Here is an 18503-nt window from a genome sequence, read left to right as displayed (position 1 = left end):
GCCGCAGGGGGTGTGTGTCCTTGGTTTGCGGAGTCTGGAGTGTGAGTGTGTGTGAGTGTGTGTGTGTGTGTGTGTGTGCGCGCTCGGAGGGTGGGGACGGGGGGCTTCTGCGGGTGTACGTGTCCGCAGTGCGTGTCACGGTCGCGGCGTGGCATCGTGGGGCCGTGGCTGCCGGGTTGATGGCTTGCACCGGGCGGGCTCTGTCTTGCCCGCGCGTGTCCCTGGGTTGAGAGTGCGTGAAAGAGGAGGGGTGTGTGGGGGTGTGTGTGTCAGCACCTCCATTTGTGTCAAGATCGTGTGTAATTGTGTTTATGGGGCTGAGCTAATATTTGGCCTTGGCTTTTGGGGAGTGTCCTTGCCCATGGTGGTGGGGGGGGGGGACGGGGCGGGGGTTTGGGGTTGGCGGGGGGGTAGGGGGATAAAACACTCCAATTTGCCCAGGGGGGGGGGTCCCTGGGGCTGGGGGGGGGGGTGGTTAGTATCGCTCCCCCAACCCGTGATTCGGAGCGAGCTGGGGGAGGGGGCAGGGAACCAGTTGCTTTCGTGGACTTGTCCAACACTCGCTCTCGGGATGGGACGCGTGTCACTCCTGCCCCACCCACCAGGGGCAGGTCAGGGAAGCGTTGACCAGGTCAGCAAGGCCTCCTTCCAGCCCCCCACCTCAGTGCCGCGTGGGGGTGGGGGTAAGAGAGTTATCCACTCTGGAGGAAGGGCTGGGGCTGGGGTGACGGAATCCCAGTGCTCCGTGCCTAGGGCTCCTTCTTCCACCCGAGCCCTCTCGCTTTCCGTGCTGTGTGCGTTTGGGGGACGGCCCTTAGGGAAGGTAGGTGGCAGGGCTGGGGAGGGGGATGGGCTGCCCGCTTTGTTCGTCTAGTTCTTGCCTTCCCTGCAGAGGGGGGAGCTAAGGATGTGTCCGGGGCGAGTTGGGGAGGGACTTGGAGGTGGGGGTGGGGAGGGGGATTTCTCTCCAGCTGCTGCGGCTTTCCTGAGAGACTCAGCCAGGCCACGTGGGAGGGAGGCAGGGACGGCGGAGAGGGGAAGGAGCCTCGGTCTGGCCGGCCCCAGGCCCATCTCCAGGAAACCCAAACAGCGGGTGGGAAAGTGCGGGGAAATGCTCGGACCCCTTCTCTTCCCGACAAAGACACGCCCCTCTCCAGCCCCTACTGGGGACTCGGGATTGTCAGGTGAAGGGGGCGGGGAAGTGCGGGAGAGGCCTCAGCCCTTCCGGAGCCCAGGGGATTAAGGAATAGTTGTGCTTACCCTCTGATGCTCTTCCAGGAGCTCCAGGAACGGGCTCAGGGTCACCCAGCCTAGCGGGATGAGGGCTGGGACCTGCGCTCTATCATAGTATACCGGTGGGGCCTCCTGCAAGGGGCTCAGTTTGCCTCAGAGACCTGGCCTCTCCTTGCTCTTGAGTGCACAAGGCAGGGGCAGGGCCCGAGCTGGGCTCCCTTGGCAGCAGTGTGCCTGGCTAAAGCAACAAGGCTACTGGCCCTCAGTCCCCCAAACCCGCTGAGTGTGCAAAGCTTAACAGGCCTGGGGACAGTCCTATAGAGTTCTGACTAGCCATCCTGATCTGAACCAGGTCATTCATTCATTCATTCATTCATTCAACAAATATTTACTGAGCACCCTTTTTGACTAGCAGCTGCCTGGTGCCTAGAATATAGTAAATAAGGAGGCAGACCTTGTCCCTGGTGCAAAGCTTGCAGTCTGGTGTGGGGGAGACTGACAGGTGGTCTGGAAAGGTCAGGAAAGGCATCTTTAGGAAGTGACGAATAATTGAGCTCCATGCAGAGGGTCAGCTAGCCCTGTAGAAGGAGAACAATGATGGGCAACGTTCTCGAGTCAACCGCATGTGTAGGCGCTCAGAGGTGACTTCATTTAGACCAGTGAATGCAGCTAACTGGTTGGAGTTTAGAGCACAGGGGTGACAGTGGGGGAGGTTGGAGCGGGGTGGGACAGGGGCCATGGAGTGTCAAGAGAGAAGGCTGAAGGGGGCTCCTGAAGGGCCTGATAAGCCCCACCAAGATTTCGGCCTGAAAGCATCCCTCCCCCCCCACCCCAGTGAGCCCTTGGCAAGTTTTAAGATCAGCTTTGCATCAGCTTACTGCAGCCAGTGTGGATAATCGGTTGGGCAGGGCTGGAGGTAGGAAGCTCAAGCTTCCTGGGAGGCTGTTGTAGTATTACAGAAGAGAGAATGGTGGCAACAATTGTCGTGGCAGTTGGTGTGGCCATTGGTGTGGCCAGGGTAGCTGGCTTCTAGAGACATTTAGGAAGTAGAATCAGTAGGATCTGAGGATAAACTGAGTTTGCAGGGGGGCAGGGAGGGGCAGGTACAGAATAGTAGACACTTCAGCAACCTGAACATGCCAGCACACAGGGCTGGTGTCCCCCAACACGGCTCCAGCCAGGGATTGGGAACTGGGGAGATTTATAGGAATGGGACTCCTGTCCAGGGGTGGTGGTAGAATGCTGAGCCCTGGTTTCATCAGTGCAAGACATGGGGCTCTCCCCTCCACCGAATCAGAATTTGGGGGGTGGGGATGCCAGAGGTCAGTAATAGAAAGGCACCAAGAACATGAGAGCTGCTTTCTCCTCACCAGGGAAGTCCCCCCACCCCCATCTCTTTCTCGGCCCAGAGATTCAGAGGCCCACCTCCCTTCAGTTGGGGTGGCCCTCTCTGACCCCATCTCCAGGTTAGGAACCAGGTCAAACAAGTTTCTCTTAATAGTGAACTTTATCCAGAAGTTACTTAAACCTTCACTGATCCGTTAGGTACTTTCATGGCCCAATTCATCATGTGTTGTGTGTAAATTAACAGTTCCTTTCATTTCTCCTAAAGGTACCTCTTTCAAGTTAAGCTGTCTCACAATTAGAGTGTCATCCAGTGTCAGCACTGAAGGGAACTTAGAAATAATTTTTTTTTAATTTTAAGTGTTTATTTAAATTCTAGTTAGTTAACATATATGGTAAAATTGGTTACAGATGTAGAATTTAGTGATTCATCACTTACGTATAACATCCAGTGCTCATCGAAAGTGCCTCATTAATCACCCACTTAGCCCATCCCCCACACACCTCCCTAGAAATAATTTTAGCACGAACCCATTTTCCAGATGAGAAAACCGAGTGACTTTCCAAAGTTGCACGGATAGGGACTGAGCTGGGGCCGGAACCAGTCTCTTGGCTCTTTGAGCCACACTTTCCCCGGATTTGGTACACAAATACCCAAGTTCAGTCTCTGGACCCCCTTCCCCTCACCTGAGAAGTTACCAGCTTTGGACTTGGCCTCCCTCATTTGGTGTGTCTGAGTCTGGGCTCTGGAATTCACCCTTCTCCACTCCTCCCCACCCGCTACCTCCTGTTCGGCCTCCACGGTTTCTGAGGTACAGCAACCAGACTTGACACAGAATTCCAGATGCAGAACAGATGTCATTGCCAGGTGGGCTTGGGGCTCCCAGCTCCCTGGTGGGTGGGGAGAGGGGAGGAGGAGTAAGAGCAGCTTTGATGGGGGAGGATGACAGCCCTAGCCTAGTCAGAGGAGGGTGACGGGAGCTGGGATTGGGAGGAAAATCAAAGAGATAATGTTCTGGCCCTGACATGTAGAGAAATAGAATCCTTGTCTTCCAGGCTAACTGGGCTGTTAGTTACCTTACCGCTGAGGCTGAGGCAGCCTCTGGATTTGAGGGGCTTTGGGGTCACTGAGGTCAGGGAAGCAGAGGCTCAGTAAGCTCTCTTTCAGATGCAGACCTGAGCATGTAAGCTGGTGCAGAGCCAAGACTTCTGGATGATTCGATAAGAGGCTCATTACCTTGTCACATAGTTTGGAGGACAAAGTTCCATCAAGTGATCAGAGCGTACAGGGAGAGAAAGGTGGGCACAAGAGAAAGATATTTTGAATCATATGAGCCATACGGCTGGAGAACAGGTGAGGTAGTGAGCTCCCCAGTCCTGGTAATGTTTAAGTACAGAGTTTCTTTCAGTGTGAGTTTGCTGTTCTGTCTCTGTGCCTTTTTTTTTTTTTTTAAGATTTTATTTATTTATTTGACAGAGAGAGACACAGCGAGAGAGGGAACACAAGCAGGGGGAGTGGGAGAGGGAGAAGCAGGCTTCCCGCGGAGCAGGGAGCCCGATGCGGGGCTCGATCCCAGGACCCCGGGATCATGACCTGAGCCGAAGGCAGACGCTTAACGACTGAGCCACCCAGGCGCCCCGTCTCTGTGCTTTTCAAGCACTTCGTTAAGTGTCTACTAGTTGCCAGAGAGGCAGTTTCCACATGTATTATTCCCATCACGTCCAGCCCTTAAGGGAGTTCCTGTAATTTTTACAGATAAGGAAATTGAGGCTTGGAAAAGCATAAGGGGCTGTGTCTCTACATGTCCACTTATGTGTTCAAGGAATATTTATTGAGCACCTACTGTATACCGGGCGCTGTTTCAGGGACCAGAGGTTTAGAAAGCTGACTAGGAATTGATGCTGAGCTTGTTGCCTAATTGGGGAGAAAAGAAAGTAAAAAACCTAGAGTGATAACTGCAGTGACCACGGTGCCCAGGGTCATATGGGGCAGAAAAAGGAGAGGCAACTCAGTCAGACCCTGGGATGGCGTAGCTACTCTGGAGAGGGGGGCAGCAGGAGCAACAGATGGAACAGCAGTGCGCTTGCAGAGAGCTCAGAGTGGTTTGGTGCGGTGGGGACAGCGGGACGCCCCGATCAGGAGGTAGGCAGGAGCTGAGTGTGGCTTGGCTGTCAAGTCCACTGAGGCTGGGCCTCTCAGGATCACAGATGAAGGGAACTGTGTGGCCTTCCTTATGTCCCAAGCTCTCCTTCCAGCTGTTAGTGGGAGGGGATTAGCATGTGGTAAGAGAGGTGGCCAAGGTGGGGGGGGTGGGGAGAGAAGTTTCTGGAAGACACTGACTTGGGTCTCCTGGGAAAAGAGAGTGGTGATGGGGGTCATGGAGGACTGCCTCTACACTGAAAACAAGTTGTAAATCTGTTGGGCCCTGAAAATCAGAAGTGACAAGGCATTGATGTTTGTGGCAAGTTGTTGGCTTAATGAAGGAGACATCTAGGCTTGGTTCCCCTCCCCCACCCTCTGGCCCCTTTCCTGAGAGTTCACTGGAAAATGGAACCCCGGCTCACACCAGGCCCCACTAACCCCACGAAACAGCACTGAGCGGGCCCTGGGGCTCAGCAGCAAATCTCCTTTCTGTCTGGGTTCTAATTGGCCTCATAAAATCTAATTTATCCTGTAAGTGGGTAAAATAATCTGTTAGAAAAAGATGTGAGAGATGGCCTCAGGGCTCCCAAGCTCTGTGTCTCTGACAGGGTCTCACCAAGGAGCCTGAGGAGAAGGAGCTGTGGCAGAGGAGCTCCCATCGAGGCAGGAAGCTGGGGGGCAGCTGGTGTCCACCGTGTCCCCAGTCCTGAGAGGGACAGCTGAGAACTGCTTGTGGGAAGGGCTTTGGGGGTCAGCCATGGCAGTGGGCTGGGGGTGGCAGGAAAGGGGTGGCCAGGAAGCCACTGGACAAACAAGGTCCACTCCTCAGAGCATCACTTTTGCGAAAAGATGTGGTGGTGTAGGAACCACGTTTATGTTAAAAGATCATTGCTATGTAATGGAGCAGAATGCAAAATGTGCCAAAGGTTTAAAAATCAAAACGTTTGGGGCAGTCAGCAAGCCTCCTGCGTATGCTCCCCTCTGCCACTGGGAGAATTTTGGTGAAAATGAGAAAAGTGGAGACTTCTCCTTTTTAGGCTGGGGAAACTGAGGCTGAAAGGAGGAAAGTAGCGGGCCCAAGGCCATATAGTGAATGACCCAGGAGGACCCTGACTCCAGACCAAGGCTCGTCCCCACCCATACCCCGTTGTCCATCTAGGCAAGAGGAAGGATGGCTAAGGGACCTGCAAGTGGCTTTCGGATAGGAAACACATAAAGCTTCCCTTGGGGGGACAGGGGCGGCCTCACAGAGGGTTGGTGCTGGTGCTGGAGCTGAGCCCCGGGCGGCGGTGGGGGGGGGTGGGAGGCATGTCCTGGGCACAGAAGTTGGGCTGGGCACTGAGGCAGAGAGAACCTTTTACTCAAGAGCAACTGTCTCCTCAGTGCTGGATTCATCGCTAGAACGTCGAAGGACAATTTCCCCAGGCTGTCTCCCAGAGAAATGAGATACCCCCCCATTCCGGGCCTCAGTTTCCCCACTTATATACAGTGAGGAATCTCAAGCTTCCAAGACATTTCCATCACCACCGTCCTCTCTGAGGGGGACCCCTGGTTCTCTCCATCCCTGTTGGTTTCCCTGTTGGTTTCCCTGTGCTACCTTGTTGGGTGCTCGGCTCCTCAGAGGTAGGGAAGCCAGACATCTGCTGATCCATGAATATTCAGGAAGGGAATCGGAGCCTCCTCTGGGCTCCCCAGCCAGCCGCCCAGCCTCTCTGGCTGCCGGCCTGCCCGCCAGAGCCCAGGCTGCTGACATACCCAGCAGCTGCTCAGGCCCCAACTGTTCACATTGTTTGTTTAGCGCGGCAGGGGATTTTCCAGGCCCCGGACGTGCTTTGGGGGGCAGGGAGGCCGCCGGAGGGCTCAGGGATTCGTGTCATGTGGGGCTTTTCTCCCCTGAAGTGCAAACTGCTCAGCGGCTAGAACCAGGCAATTGGAAGCCGCTGGGCTGAGAGCCCGGGCTTGCCTTCCCCCTACCCTATGTTTGAATCATAGAATCGAGGGCCTCAGAGGTAGAAGGGACTGGTTGTTAAGAACAGTAATTAACATTGGTACAGTAAAAGAAAAAGAAAAAAATCTTTCATTAAAAAAAAAAAACCCACCCCAAACACTTGTACAGTTTATGAAGTGCCTTTAAAGAATGAGCTCCCGTCCCTTGGTTGATGGCGCTGACATCCATTATCTTGTTTACTCCTCACAGGCTTGGTAGTATCGTCTTCATTTTACAGATGTGGAAAATAAGGCCCAAAGAGGTTAAGTGGCTTGTCACACAGCTGGTAGGTGGAGCAGCAAGACTGGAAACTATATCTTCCGCTCCAAGGTCAAATGCTCTTTCCACCACAGCAAACAGCCCCAAGTGATGTGAATGACACTTTGGTTTCCCCAGTCAGAATGGAGACTGGATGAGGACAAGGCCTGCCTTCTCCCTGCACCCATTAGTAATGCTGAGCCCAGGCGAGCAGTGGGACATGCCAGCAGAGCCTTCCTGACGAATTAAGAAAGGCAGAGGCCCACTTGGGGGCCCCTTGGTCTGTCCGTCGTTTGCACTGTAGGGTCAGAGCCCTGGCTTCTGCCCTGGCCTCCTCAGCCAGCTAGGACTTCTCTTTGCCGCTCAGTCTTGTTTTTCTTCAGGAGTGCTGAGAAGAGAGCCTGGGGACAGACAGGGGTTCTAAGCGGTTCTAAGGGGTTCATAGATATGTCCGGGTTTGGATGAGTATGGCAGAAACCGGGGTACGCATGTTCAGGTGTGGAAGGCTGTGTCTACAGTTTTTATGTGTGTCTAGATGGTGTTCTGTAGGTTTGTTCAGGAATAGGTATGTCCAGGTATGATTATTCACTGAATTGTCCTAACATCATAGATCTCACACATCACCTGCTACGTTTGAGTAAGACTAAAGTCCAGAAGGAGAAGTGACTGGCCCAAGGCCACACAGCTAGACTGTGACAGAGCCAGGTCCAGAACTGAGGCGCTGCCTGATTCCCAAGCCATTCGGCTTTCTGCATGCCCTCCCATGGCTTTCCGCCCAGAAATCAGCCTCGTAGTAAGGACAGGCCATTGCACTCACCTCTGTCCTGGCTTCACTCTCAGATGTGCCATTCTGCCTTTAAGCAAAGTGTCAGGCCAGAGGATAAGAAAGGACCTCGGGCCACTGAGCTTGCAGGGGACAGGGAGGCAGCAGGCCAACCTTCCGGAAAACACAATTGGGAGAACCAGCCATTTCTTTTTTTTTTTTTTTAAGATTTTATTTATTTATTTGACAGAGAGAGAGATAGAGAGAGAGGGAACACAAGCAGGGAGAAGCAGGCTTCCCACTGAGCAGGGAGCCCGATACAGGGCTCCATCCCAGGACCCCTGGGGTCATGACCCGAGCCAAAGTCAGACACTTAACAACTGAGCCACCCAGGCGCCCCAGAACCAGCCATTTCTCTATGAATAATGGCTACTGGGCCTTGCTGAAATGTTGGCTGAAATGATAAGCATTGGCCTTTGTGTGTTTCCGCCTTGACCCTGGGTTGACATTCCCTCCCTCCATTTTTCCCCTACTCTTCCCTCTGTGGCAAGGGCTAGTGTTGGAGCTGCAGGCTATGTTGGGGCCCCTGGAGACAGGCTCTGGCTTGCTGTGTGGCCTAGGGGAAATGAACTGAGCGGTAGGAAGGAGCGCTCAGCCCCGCCTGCCACCAGGGCACGAGGGGGTTGGGTGACCTTGGTTAAGATGATCTGTAAGGTTCCAGGGAGGGAGGACCTTACTGAGCGCCAATTCTGTGCCAGGCCAGGCACCATGCTATGCTCCTTTCCTACCCCGCATCTCACAACAGCTCTAGGAGGAAGAAATTCCTGGGTCCTTTTTAATTGAGATACAGTTCGCACGCCACGGAATTCACCACTTAAAGTATACACATCAGTGGTTTTGAGTATGCTCACAAGGTTGCACAACCATCACCACTATCTAATTCCAGAACATTCCTACCACCCCAAAAAGAAACCTCATCTCCTTTCACTATCGCTTCTCATTCTTCCCTCTCCCCAGCCCCTGGCAGCCATTAATCTAATTTCTGTCTCTGTGGATTTGCCTCTTCTGGACATTTCATAGAAATGAGATCATATATAGCATTTTGTGACCGTCTTCTTTCACTTAGCATAAAGTTTTTAAAGTTATTCCACGTAGCCAATATCGGTACTTCATTTCTCTTGATGGCTGAGTAAGATATTTATCCATTCATCGAGTGATGGGCATTTGGGTTGTTTCTCCTTTTTGCCTATTACGGAGAATGTTGCTAGGCACTGTGTTTTTTGGTGGATGAGGAAACTGAGCCCCCAGGGAAGGTGGGCACAGAGAAGAGCGGCAGACTGCCCGAGATCACAGGTGGTAGGGGCAGAGCCAGGATCCAGACTCAGGCCTCTCCACGAGACCTGTTATTCCATGAGTTGCCCCAGCCCCTGGGTGGGGGACTCAGGATCTGGGGGCTGTGGGAGGTGGGAAGAAGCACACTGATAGCCCTGGGGCCTGCCCTCTCTGCAGGGGAGCTGCCGTGGCCCCAGGAGACCACTGTGGAGCTGAGCTGTGGTGCGGGGCCACTGGAAGTGATCCTGGGCCCAGGGCAAGCTGCAGTGCTGGATTGTAGTCTGGGGGCTGCCGGACCCCCCACCAGCACCACATGGAGCAAGGATGGAGGCGCCCTGCCCGAGCACAACCACCTGCGCCTGCTACCCAATGGCTCCCTGTGGCTGTTCCAGCCGCCAGCACCTGATGGCAGTGACAAGGCAGCCCCCGGGGTCTCAAAGGTCATTGAAGGCAGCTACTCCTGCCTGGCCCACGGCCCCCTTGGAGTGGTGGCCAGCCAGGCTGCAGTGATCAAGCTCGCCAGTAAGTGCCTGCATCGGGGGCTGAGCTGAGACCCAGGAGGCCTGGGGTGTGGGGAAGGGGGATCCCCATTAACTCCTTGCACACAGGCCTGCTCTTCCCCTGCCTCTCGTCCCGCTCAGTAGGTCCCTTCCTGGTATGGCTACCTTCTTCCCACCTCTCCTCTTCTTCCTCCTCCTTTTGTTTCCCTTTGAGTTTGAGAGTCTAGGTTGTGCTCTCCTCCGGGAAGCCTGCCAGAAAGGCTTATTAGAGTGTGGGGGACTGGAGCAGGTGCAGTGCCTGGAGTCAAGCCCCATCATCCAGCCCACCCCCTCGGGGGTTCTCAAGAGGCACAGATCACCATGAAATCATTTTAGGCCAGGAGAAATGTCCATCTTCCTGCGGTCTGACCGCCATGGTGACGTTAGGCGTGGGGCGCGGCAATTCATTCTGACCCAGCATCTGACCAGTAATCACCGCTTCTTATCCCCCTGCTGCCTCTTCAACTGTCTCTGTTGGCTGGAATTTGCCCTGCTTGTGTTTCTGTCCACCGCCCCCCCCACCCCCGCGCTTCTGTGCGTGCATCCGTGCGCACACGTGCATGTGTGTATGTGTGTTTCACTGTGTGCGCCCCCTCTCTTTCCCGTGCTCCTCCCCTGTCCCTGCCTGTGTCTCACCGTCCTCACCCCCAGCACTCGCAGGCTTCTCTCTGCACCCGGAGTCTCAGGTGGTGGAAGAGAATGGGACCGCTCGGTTTGAGTGCCACATTGAAGGGCGGCCGGCACCCCTCATTACCTGGGAGAAGGACCAGGTGCCAGTGCCTGAGGAGCCTCGGTGAGTGTCCTGTGCGGGAGTGGTGAGTGGGTCCCAGTGGGCTAGCCACAGAGGGCCCTGGCGTGTGCTCAGGAACCAGGATTCTTAGAGCCACGGTGGCTGCATTTGCCCAAACTGACTTAGGAGCCAACCACGGCCCGGCTGTCCGCTCACGTGGGCCCCCAAGAAAAGTTGGGCAAGCACTTTTGTTCCTTGCAAAGAATGCCACCCACTAAGCTACGGAGCTCAGACAGAGAGTGGTGATAGAGCCCTTCAGACCTTATCTAGTCCAACCACTTGCCTTACTGAAGAGGAGACTAAGAGCCAGAGAGAAGCTATGTTTTGTCCAAGGCCACACAACGAGTCAGTGGTAGGAAGTTCGTTGTTCGGTTAAGAGCAGAGCCCGGAGGCTGCTGGGAGGCTTTTCTCTCTGCAGAGTTCCTCCGGAGGTGCTACCCTAGATGCATAACCTCTCTTGTCTCTCAATTCCACCCTGTGGGGTGCAGCACCTGATATAGGTCCTTCCCGTTTTACCCTCCTCCCTCCCCGTAAAGGCAGTGAGTAGGTGGAATGGTCCCAGGGAAGAGTTTCTGGGGTGAAAGAGAAGCAGAAGCTAGACCCAGGACTTGACCCTTACTGTGGCCTCCTGGGAAGGCCCAGATGTACCTGCAGCACGAGCAGAAGGCACAAGGCTCGTTTGTTTCTGTGGACTCCAAGCTGGTCTCATGACTCGGTTTTCACCCCGTGGATTCTTACATCTTTGGAGATGTGGCTCCAAGGCCTTTCCCAGTCCCCCGCCCCAGTCCTCTGCCTCCGTCTCTCTAGCTGTAGTACCAGCTCCCTCGCTCTCGTTCTCTCGTGGTGGAGGTGGGGCTCCGTGGGCTCAGAAACACTGGTTTCCAGGTCTCCCTGCCCTGAGACTAATCTGTCTTGAGTGTGTTGAGTTGTTCCAGCTCCTCTGACTTTTGCCCACATCTAGGTGGGGGGGAAGGTGTAGGAGAAACTTCTGGCTAGAAAAGCCACAAGGCACATCCCTGCAACATTTGAGAGGGAGGAAGAAGGGCAGCAGGTCAAGCTGCTGATTTGGATGATTGCATCACCTGTTGCTCCTCGCAGAGGCCTTTCTCACTCAGCTTCATTCCCCCCATCTATAAAATTAAAGGAAAAGAAAAAAATGAAAGGGTTGGATTAGATCATTGTTCTTTGGAGAACATTAGTCACTAAAGGTGCTTCTCAAGAAAAAGTATTCTGTGGTCAAATAACGTCTGGACAGCTGCCTATAAATCCCCTTCTTGAAGTTGACAAGGCTCTGAGAAATCCTGTACAGAAAGCCTGTTAAACTTGTTGAACCAAGCACTTCCTAGACTCATCTGCCCACAGCCCCTCTTGCCACAACCCCGTTAACATCCCATGAATGGGCATTCTAGGAAGCGACCTTGGAAGTGCTGACCCAGCCTTTAACTTCTGTGCCTTGCAAATGCGGGCCCCTTGCTGCTGTCTGGTCAGCGCTTCCTGGGAGTTGCTGAGTGAGAACCAAGGGAGAGCCCACTCCTGGCAGGCCCCAGAGAGAGTAGGAGAGAGCAGAGAAGTCGCCCCGTGTCGAAAGGCATGGTAGGCCCCACTTAGTGGGAGCTATGTTTTCTCACTTAATCCTTCCCATCATCCTTCAAGGTAGGTATTTCTTATTTTTCATATTTTCCTCTATTTACTTTTAGTTTATATTCCTGGAAGATGCCTTTTTCACATTCACATAAGCAAAACTGAAGAAACAGTCATCACCCATAGAAAGTCTCTGTTAGTTTTGATGTCTAGCCTCTGGAATTTTCCCCTATATGTTTATAAATAACCTCTTTTAAAATTTGGATTATATTGTACATATTGGGGTTTTTTGTTTGTTTGTCTTAAGTAAACTCCCAGTGTGGGCCTCGAACTCACGACCCCTAGATCAAGAGTCACATGCTCTACCTACTGAGCCAGCCAGGTGCCCCCATACTGGGTTTTTTTGTTCAATCAACTTTTTTTTCCGAAACAAAAATGGGATTATAAAGCAACTTCTACTTTTTTTTCACTTAACACATCATGAACATCCTTCCAGGTCTACATACATGGTTATGGCAGATATTATTATCTGGATTGTTAAGTGAGCAAACCGAGGATCAGAGACAGAAGTAACTTGGCCCAGGTCACATAGCTAGGACACGGAGTGTGGGATGCCGGAGGCCTGGCACGAATGACATGCAAGCCCCTTGTGATTCGGTGGTTGGGGTAGGGAAGCTGCAGGGTCTGAAGAAGTTCATGCTACAGATGGGCTCAGAGGTCAGGCGGGCCAACTGTGGGGCCAAGCAGAGAGGTGACTTCCCGCAAAGTTTCCCAGCAAACAGTAGGGCTCCGTCACCTCCCCACATCTAGTCCAGGCATCCTTCTATGAAGCCACAGGCCTCTCCCAGAAGTCTGGAGCTGCCAGTTCCAGGGCTCTGGGAGTGTTTGCCCCCAAGTCCTCTGAAAAGTGATCCTTAGCTATAAATAAGCCAGGCTCACATGTCCCAGCACATTGTGTGGGGGAAATAAAGAAATGTCTAAAACAGCAACTTGATTATGCCCAAGGTATGTATTTTTACACATGCCCAGATATAGTACATGTACAAATATGCTATTCATAAACGTAGCCCAGTGGTTTGGAGACTGCATGCCTTGGAGGCTGTATGCACGTGCAGTTAATAAACACACTGTGTCAAAGGATAGGTGCATGTTTTGGGAACTGCTGGTGAAGAATAGACCCCAAGGCAATTCCCTGGTACTTATACTAATTTCTAATGATAGAGGATAATTTTCCTTCCACGGGAACCAGTAATCAATGAGAGCAATGTTTCCCAAATCCCAAGCATTCACACACCCCCTTTATAATTTTGGCCATTCCTGAGCCCTTTATTCAATCACTTACTTAATACACTTCTTTAAATCAGCTCTCTTCTGTAACTTTAACACATATTAAAAAGGAAAATTATCTCACTGTAGTAAAATGGAAAACCAGCCACACTAACCATAAATACAAGGTAACCATAAAAATAAGTACATAACTGCTGGAATTAAAAAAACTGTGTGTTTGGATCCACTTGAAATCATTTTTGTTATCACCATTCACTCACACTTTGAAAACATGACACCAATGGACCTCAATACTGTGGGCTCCCTAGTCCAGTCTTCAATTTCAATTTATTTATTTATTTATTTTCTTTAAAGATTTTATTTATTCAATTTCAATTTTTTCAAGTGTTCTACTTCCAACCTAATAAATATTCAAAAAAAATTTTTTTTAAACACAACAAATAAGCATTCCCAGTAATCACACTGCAGAGAAAACCTCCCTGAATGATGGGACCTTTACCACCCATGACTTGTTCTGCCCATATCCTAACATATCACTTATCTAGTTTCCAAACATAGAACTGCTTCATAAACACTGTTTGGTGACTTTTTTCCTGCCACTAACCAATATATCTTGGACATCTTTCCAAGGACAGAGCTTCTAAAAACACATTTTAACAAAACAGAAAAGATTTTAGATGAACACTAAAAGGGGTTCCATCCCGCTTCTGTTGGCTGCAGTGATAACACCACATCTGAGGAGAGGTATACCTCTTTTCCTTCCTTCCTCCTTTCCTCCCTTCCTTCCTTCCTTCCTTCCTTCCTTCCTTCCTCCTTTCCCACACATAATAAGGAAATGCTCCTTGTCAAATGAGGTATCAGCTCTTGGGTACCTGGAGCACAATTTCCATGGAAAGCCTGGGAAACTTTGGGGTTAGGAAATATGGGTTGCTTTGGTGGGAACCCTGCAGGCAAGGTCAGCTAGCTAGACTGAAAGAGGAAGGGTCTTGGAGGCAGAGCTTATTAGGTGGAGGAGACCTGGATGGAGATGGCGGTCTTGTTTCCCAGATGGGTTCTGCTTGTCCTTCCCCACTTGTCCTGCTCTATCAAATTTTCCTGGCCCAGAATTTTACCTCCCACCACCCTTTGCCTCCATATCCCTTCTCCCCTGCTGGCCCCACCACTGATGTGGGCAGCTGCTGGAGCTGAGGATAAGGCACTGGGGCAGAGGTGGGTTTGCCTGTGGGATGAGGGAGGGAGTGAAGCAGGTTTATGTTCATTCTCTAAGTCTTTGGGCCACAGCAGGTTTCCAGGCCTGTGGCCAGAATTTTCTCCCAACACCCTTGAGCTAGTTCTCCTCTCCTGTGTTTAAATTGTTTCATACCCTGTTTCCCCATGAACCAAGCGACCTTCATCAAGCACACAACTGCCCCATTCCCTCTCCAGCCTTGGCCTAGCCTATATCCAGGGACCAGCACCATTTGCTCTGTTGAGAAACTGGGACTCTCAACCGGGAGCTAACCCTGCAAGGATCATAGGTGGAGGATTCAGGAAGACATCCCCCATCCCCAACTTGGACCAGAGCCTTCTCCACTTACCACCACCCCAGTGTCCTCTGCAAGGACACAGTTTTGCCTGCATTGCACTGTCTCCCAAACAAGGGCTCCAGACCTTTCTAACCTGAGCCGCTTTCCAACCCTCTAACCAAGAGGGTGGAGGATACCACCTTCATCCATCCTACCTCTCCTAAGTAGTGTGTGTGTTGACTGGGGCTTTCTGGGGACCCTTCCCTGGGCGTTCTTAGCCAGCTGATGGCTGCTGAGACACGCAGGTGGGAAGAACATGGAATTTGGCACTGGAAGACCTGGGTTCAAGTTTTAACCCTGCTCCAGCTCTGAGTCCCTGGGAAAATAATGCCCTAGTGCTTCCGAACCTTCGCTTTGTCACCAGTAAAATGGAGGTTGTGATGCCCTCTATCTCTTCGGATTGTTTTGAGAGTCAGGTGATATTGTGTGAATAAAAGGGATTTTTATCAGGGAGGGAGGAAGTAATATAGGCAAGGGGTAAACAAATTCACACTGTATAGAAGGCTGTATAATAAAAAGTAAGTCTCCCACTGTCTACTCCCGGGATCCCAGGTCCCCTCCCCAGGGACCTTCAGTGCAAGCATATAAGTGTGCATATCCCCACACACCGTTCTGCACCAAACACACTTTGGAGAGCGTCCCATTTCTGCACACATGGAGCTGCCTCCTTTTTAACAGCTGCCTAGCATTCCATTGTATGAATGTACCCAAACCGGTTTAGCTAGTTCCCACCCTACAGATGGACACTTGGATTTTTTCCCGGTCTTCTGCCATTGCCCTCGTGGTGCTGGAGTGAATATCATTAAACAGGTTTTTGTGTCCATGTCTGAGAATATCTGTGGGATAGAGTCCTCAAAGTGGTGTTGCTGGATCAAAAGGCACGTGCAGGGTTGATTTTAATATATTACCTGCTTGCCCTTGAAGGAGGGTGTATCGATTGGCATGGCCACCAAGACAGGAGTACCTTCCCCCATTCCTTCACCCACATAGGGTGATATTAAACCTTCTGATCTTTGCTAACCTGGTAGGTGAAAATGGTATGTCACAGCTTTAATTTGCATGTTTTATTATGAATGAGGCTTGAAAGTGAGATGCTGGAGGTAGTTCAAGCTGGAGGGGGAGGGGGGCCCAGGACAGCTCCCTGCGGAGCTCCTGCCCACCTCATAGGTGCCCTCTCCCCCTTCCCAAGGCTCATCACTCTCCCCAACGGGGTCCTCCAGATCCTGGACATTCAGGAGAGTGACGCAGGCTCCTACCGCTGTGTGGCCACCAGCTCCGTCAGCCAGCGCTTCAGCCAGGAGGCCCTACTCAGCGTGGCTCGCAGAGGTAAGGGGGCAGGCTGGGCGGGGGAACCCTGGGGGGTTTCTGGCATCAGCCACCTCAGAGCTGGTAGGCGCCTCATGAAGTCCAAGCTCTGCCTTCAAATTGCCATTGGGAAGGTGCGGCGGGGTAGCCCAGAGAAGGCCGTACCACCCAGGAAGTCAGAGATAGAACGGGCTGGAACCCCAGACTCCAGGCTCCCAGTCCAGGGCTGTCTTCCTACAGAGGCTCTGTGCTCCCTAAGGTTGGGTGGGGCATCCCGGGCTAGGGAGGAAGGTGAGGGAGAGGGGAGGGGAGGCATCTGAAGAGGGGTGTCAGGAAGCCCTGGTCCCTGCCCTTCTGGGCATTAGCAGATTCACCCCTTGCTGCTGGCTGGACGCTGCAAATCCCGATCCCTGCAGTCTGGTGTTCCTGTCCTCTCCATTTCTCTGAAAAGCTCCCGTCCCAGTGTGATGCGGTAGGAAGGGCACACACAGGCTTTGGGGTCGGAAAGACCTGCTTTGAATCCTGGCCTCTCTACTTACCATCTGTGTGACCCTGGGCTGTTATCAAATGTCTAGCTCAGGGGGGGTTGTGGAAATAGCTGAGATAAGAGTGGAAAGAGCCCGGCACCTAGCAGGTGCTCAACCGATCTTAGTGCAGACCTCCCCCAAGGGCCTCTCACTTGCCTTCCTCTACCTTGGCATCTCCTCCCAACCCTGCCCTTCTGCACATCTCTTCCCATCCCCCTCCCCACCCCTCCCACCTCCACGCTACCCTACTTGCCTGTGGTTTAGCTGGTAGGCAGGTCTTGGAGTCTGGTTCAGTCTCCCTCCTGTGCCCTGGAGTCTCTGCTTCCACCTTCTGGGCGTACCAGGTATTCCCCATGCTGACCCAGGGGCCAGGGTCACAGGGAGAACTTGGCAGGGAATCAGTGCTCAGGGAGCTGCCAAGCTGGCGGAAACTCGAGCCTACCTCCTACTTCTCCCACAGGGGAACCCAGAGCCCTTTGGAGAAGGGACTTGCCTAAGGTCACACTGCGTTAATGGTGGTGCTGGAACCAGAAACTATGACTGTTGACTCCAATTCCAGGCTCCAAGTCTACTAGTGACCCTGATGGGTGGGCTCCGTTTGGCAGGGAAGAATGAGGGTGGTGTGCTAGAGGCCAGGTTATTCCTCTCCTGGCTCCAAGAGAAAGAGCTCTGAGTTCCGGTCCCAGCTCTGCTGAGCTATGCAGCTGCTTTCCCTACCCGTGTGATCAAACCCTGGCTGTTGCCTGCCTCACCTGCCCCACCAGGTGACTGTGAGCATCAGGTGAGGGACTGCACGTAAAGACACCTCATGGTAAGGCTGCTTGCTGGCCTTCCCTCTCACCAGGGTCCCTGGCATCCACGAGTGGGCAAGACGTGGTCATTGTGGCAGCCCCGGAGAACACCACCGTGGTTTCTGGCCAGAGTGTGGTGATGGAATGCGTGGCCTCCGCTGACCCCACCCCTTTCGTGTCCTGGGTCCGACAGGGTAAGTGGAGGGAGGGGACCCGAAGGCATGGGAAAGGAGGGTGTGGCATCTCATGTGTCCCCAAGTTGGGAAGTTATAAGGGTGACCGCTCCATGTGGTGGGAGCTCCTCTCCCAGGGCTGAGTGTGGGTGGGCAGACTTAGGCATCAATCTGTGTAGTATGTTCCCTTTACGAAGCACTTTGTGTCTGCCACTCATGAAAGTGTCACTGAGACCTTATTTAGGGTGGGCTCAACAGTGTTGCAAGTGAGTGTGTGAGAGCTAGAGTCAGGTGAAACCAAAGCTGCCCCCCGCCCACTCAGATTGCTGCTGCCTTGTGTGCTTGGCTCCGTGCTGGGCACAGGTGAGAGAGTCAGGGACCCTGCCCTCTGAGCTCATGGTCTGGGTGAGGGCGATAAAACACATACCCAAGAAGAGACGTTTGACGGCATCAGGCACCAAGTGCTAAGTGCCAGGGGGACTGAGTCCCAGCAGATGCTATCAGCGTTGGGAGGCTGCTAGCCACACATCACTGCCGCCTACAGAGAGCTCAGCCCGCACTCCTGCCAAAGCCTGGAGGGGCCCTCTGAAGGGGGTAGGGGCGAGGGCTCTTATTCCCAGTGGACATATGAGGAAACGGAGGCTCAGAGAGCCAAGACCCAAACTTTAGAGCCCCTTCTCTTTCTGGAACACCACTTCCTACAGTCCTGTATGGAAGAAAAGCAAGGATTTTTTTTTTAAGATTTTATTTATTTGTCAGAGAGTGAGCACAAGCAGGGGGAGCGGCGGGCAGAGGGAGAGGGAGAAGCAGGTTCCCCACTAGCAGGGAGCCCAACTCAGGACTCGATCCCAGGACCCTGGGATCATGACCTGAGCCGAAGGCAGA

At 52.8% G+C, this 18503-nt stretch overlaps 1 protein-coding gene across 1 annotated transcript in view; it reads left to right on the top strand.

Annotated features, from left to right (window-relative positions):
• Positions 1-18503, top strand: part of IGDCC4 (immunoglobulin superfamily DCC subclass member 4) — a 37073-nt gene that overhangs the window by 1771 nt on the left and 16799 nt on the right. The window contains exons 2-5 of the mRNA XM_044918291.1: positions 9238-9582; positions 10251-10392; positions 16012-16148; positions 17499-17639. Coding sequence (XP_044774226.1) covers positions 9238-9582; positions 10251-10392; positions 16012-16148; positions 17499-17639 — 765 coding nt within the window. The remainder of the gene's footprint in view (positions 1-9237; positions 9583-10250; positions 10393-16011; positions 16149-17498; positions 17640-18503) is intronic.

This window comes from Neomonachus schauinslandi, chromosome 9 (genome assembly GCF_002201575.2).
Source record: "Neomonachus schauinslandi chromosome 9, ASM220157v2, whole genome shotgun sequence".
NCBI lineage: Eukaryota > Metazoa > Chordata > Mammalia > Carnivora > Phocidae > Neomonachus > Neomonachus schauinslandi.
Note: the sequence above shows the minus strand (reverse complement) of the source record. Positions and strands in the feature narration are given on the sequence as shown.